Source organism: Sinocyclocheilus rhinocerous, unplaced genomic scaffold, assembly GCF_001515625.1.
Source record: "Sinocyclocheilus rhinocerous isolate Xijiao unplaced genomic scaffold, SAMN03320098_v1.1 scaffold1898, whole genome shotgun sequence".
NCBI classification, from domain to species: Eukaryota; Metazoa; Chordata; class Actinopteri; order Cypriniformes; family Cyprinidae; genus Sinocyclocheilus; species Sinocyclocheilus rhinocerous.
In genome coordinates this window covers 335,421-339,007 of record NW_015661023.1, presented here as the reverse complement: position 1 = coordinate 339,007, position 3,587 = coordinate 335,421, and the positions used below count along the sequence as shown (strand labels likewise).

At 32.6% G+C, this 3,587-nt stretch overlaps 1 protein-coding gene across 1 annotated transcript in view; it reads left to right on the top strand.

The window, feature by feature from the left end:
- LOC107726196 (sodium/potassium/calcium exchanger 2-like) overlaps nt 1-2,969 on the top strand; it is a 6,095-nt gene extending 3,126 nt beyond the window's left edge. Inside the window, exons 3-4 of the mRNA XM_016535720.1 lie at nt 1,143-1,309; nt 2,437-2,969. Of these exons, the coding sequence (XP_016391206.1) occupies nt 1,143-1,309; nt 2,437-2,686 (417 nt within the window). The 3' untranslated portion in view covers nt 2,687-2,969. The remainder of the gene's footprint in view (nt 1-1,142; nt 1,310-2,436) is intronic.
- Nucleotides 2,970-3,587: the final 618 nt, after the last annotated feature.

The window sequence follows — 3,587 nt, the reverse complement described above, 5'->3', positions numbered from 1 at the left end:
CATCTTGTTGATTCCAATTTTAACAAAAAAGCAATACTCGGCAATAGCAGCTGTGTCTTCATTCTGAGAATCATTGTTCCACACATGAAAGTGTTACTATGTTACTATGAAGCAGGGAGGGAACACCAAGCATTTTGTGTCTCTTTATAATGAATGAAGCCACGCCAAAGATTTGAATCAGTCACTTCGCTTCAGGTGTTTCATTGTGACGTATGAAGCTTCACACGTCATTGGTCACGTACTGTAATCACGGAGATTTGATACAAGCCTCGATACAGTCTTTCGAACCAGGCTTCGGAGCCTCAGTGTCCAACGTCCCATCTCTATTGAATGCTTTACTCCCAACAACCAAACCCGTAACGTTAATAGCATTTAATTGCAATTGTAATGCAACTTTAAATAGAAATGACATTAAATTATATTTTAGTTTATCATAAATGCTTGTCGGTACATTCAGCAGTACTTTAACCATATGTGACCCTGAAGCACAAAAGCAGTGTTAAGTCGCTGGGGTATATTTGTAGCAATAGCCACAAATACATTGTATGGGTCAAAATTATCGATTTTTCTTTTATGCCAAAAATCATTAGGATATTAAGTAAAGATCATGTTCCATTAAGATATTTTGTAAATTTCCTACCGTAAATATATCAAAACTTAATTTTTGATTAGTAATATGCATTGCTAAGAACTTCATTTGGACAACTTTAAAGGTGATTTTCTCAGTATTTAGATTTTTTTGCACCCTCAGATTCCAGATTTTCAAATAGTTGTATCGCAACCAAATATTGTCCAATCCTATCAAAACCATACATCAATGGAAAGCTTATTTATTCAGGTTTCAGATGATGTATAACTTTCAATTTCGAAATATTGACCCTTATGACTGGTTTTGTGGTCCAGGGTCACATATTAAAAAAAATAAAAAAATTCTGAAATTACATATAAAGATGTACTTATGTCCTACTTAAGTGGGTTAAGAACACTCCGAAGTTCAGTTTGTTTGTTTGATGTCATGGAGTCTTTTAAATTCTCGACACAGCTGAGAAATAATCTTCCACTGGCAGTGTGTTATTGATGTTGAGCTCAATGGTGATTTGAGGCCATATTTTTCTGATTGTTTAGTGCTAATATCTCCGCAGGTTGGAGAGACTATAGGAATCACAGAGGAGATCATGGGACTGACGATTCTAGCGGCGGGAACCTCCATCCCTGATCTGATCACCAGTGTCATTGTGGCCCGGAGGGGTCTGGGAGACATGGCAGTGTCCAGCTCCGTGGGCTCCAACATATTCGACATTACTGTGGGGTACGCTTTGTGTTTCTATTTAAGAAATGTATACTTTTTTTCAGCATGCATGCATTAAATTGATCAAAGGTGACAGTAAAGATGTTTATAATGTTGCAAATTCAATTAAATGCTGTTGTTTTGGAATTTCTATTCATCTGTGAATCCTGAAAAATAAAATATATCATGCTTTCCACAAAAATATTGTGCAGCACAACTGTTTTCAACATTGATAATAATCAGAAATGTTTCTTGAGCAGCAAATCAGCATATTAGAATGATTTCTGAAGATCATGTGACACTTTAGACTGGAGTAATGATGCTGAAAATACAGCTGCGCATCACAGAAATAAATTTCATTTTACAATATATTGACTTAGTAATCAGCTATTTTAAATTGTAATAATATTTCAAATTTTTACAGTTTTTACTGTATTTTTAATTAAATAAATGTTAATTTAGTGAGCATATAAACAGAGTGCACTCTGTAATGTCAAATTAAAACTTTTACTTTAACATACATTTTAAATCATTGTTTTAATAAGCTTTTATTGTGTTTTAATGAAGTACACTTATTTTGATGTATTGACTAACATACTAAAGCACTTGTGAAGTTCCTGATTATCTGTAAACTGTAGCGTTTTATTCATTTTCTTTACATTTTAAAGTTAATATATTTTATAGTTTAATATATTTTAAGGTATTAAATTGTGTAACTTTGCATCATTACAAATATGTTTAAGTATATGACAAACATTTCAATAGAAATTACATCGAAGTATGTTTTAGTTTATCATAAATGCTTGTGAGTACATTTAACAGTGCTTTAACCATATTTCAAAGACAACAGAAGTAATTATGAAATCACATATAAAGATGTACTTAAGTCCTACTTAAGTGGGTCAAAACACTAAAGTTCAGCTAATTGCATTCAATAGCAATTTAAAACTATTTTAATTAAATTGCAATGAACATGCATGCAGTTGTCTGAAAACGATACATTCATTTTGCACGCAAGTATATATTTTTGAAAGTATGCTATTTTCGTATTTCATTGTGCTGTGTTATGCATTAAGCAGTTCACTCGGGTTTGTATCAGAGCTTGAGTTTTGACCATTTGTAATGTCCAGAGTTTCTTTGTTTCCCAGGTTACCGCTCCCATGGCTGCTGTACTCCATTATAAACAGTATGAGCCCGGTTCAGGTGAGTAGCAACGGTCTGTTCTGCGCCATCGTGCTGCTCTTCATCATGCTCCTCTTCGTCATCATCTCCATCGCCGCCTGTAAGTGGAAGATGAGCAAACTGCTGGGCTTCATCATGTTCCTGCTCTATATGGTCTTCCTGGTGGTCAGCGTCCTGTTGGAGGACAAGGTCATCGTCTGCCCCATCTCTGTCTGACATCTCATTTACACACGCATGAAGCTAAACCACGTTCCTGCTGACTTTAACTTACCTCCATAGTCATGAGTTCCCAGCCTCCTTCGCACTTCATCTAAAACCCTGTGTGTTTATGGGGTTTTACACACTTAAAACATGCTTTAATATTAATATGTGTCTTGCTTTCCAGTAAAATATCTAAACATCCTTAAAGAACATCACTGAACTGTGTACTTAAGAAGCAAAACTCGTTTTCCGAGAAAATATCTTTACTTAAGTTTTTTTTTTTTTTTTTGTCTAATTTTAAGCTTTTCTTAAAACAAAAATTATTTGGCCATAACTAATTATATATGAAGATATATTCTAAAAAAAAGATGTTCTTAGCATTTTTTTGTTTGTTTTCCAGTGCAAATATCTGAGCATTCTTAAATTTACTGAGAGTGGAAATTTCTTAAGAGAATTATGTGAGATATTAAGTCTTGTTTTCTTGAATGAATACATTTATGTTTGAATGCCAGTGTTATGTTAGTATCTTTGAGAAATTAGTAAGTATAGTTTTTATTCACATTTTGAATCCGTTTTTATTTGTATATTTTTCATTTTACTTAAAGTTTGAGTATTTTTTTTATTAATCTTTATTTTAGTTCGAGTTATTTTAGTACATCAAGTTAAACTAAATTAAAATTAGAAATGTTGCCTTGCCAACTAGCCAAAATAAAAAGCTTGTATATTTTATTTAACCTTTGTTTTATGTCAAGTAACGGAAATGTGTTATGGTTTTAGTTTGTGTTTCAGTTTTAGTTAACTATAATAACCCTGGTTTATGTTTAAAGCAATAAGTGGGGAAAGAAAAATAATCTTGTTGTCCCTTTGATTTATTATTTATTTTTATTAATTTATTTTTATTTGGCTACTGATTCCA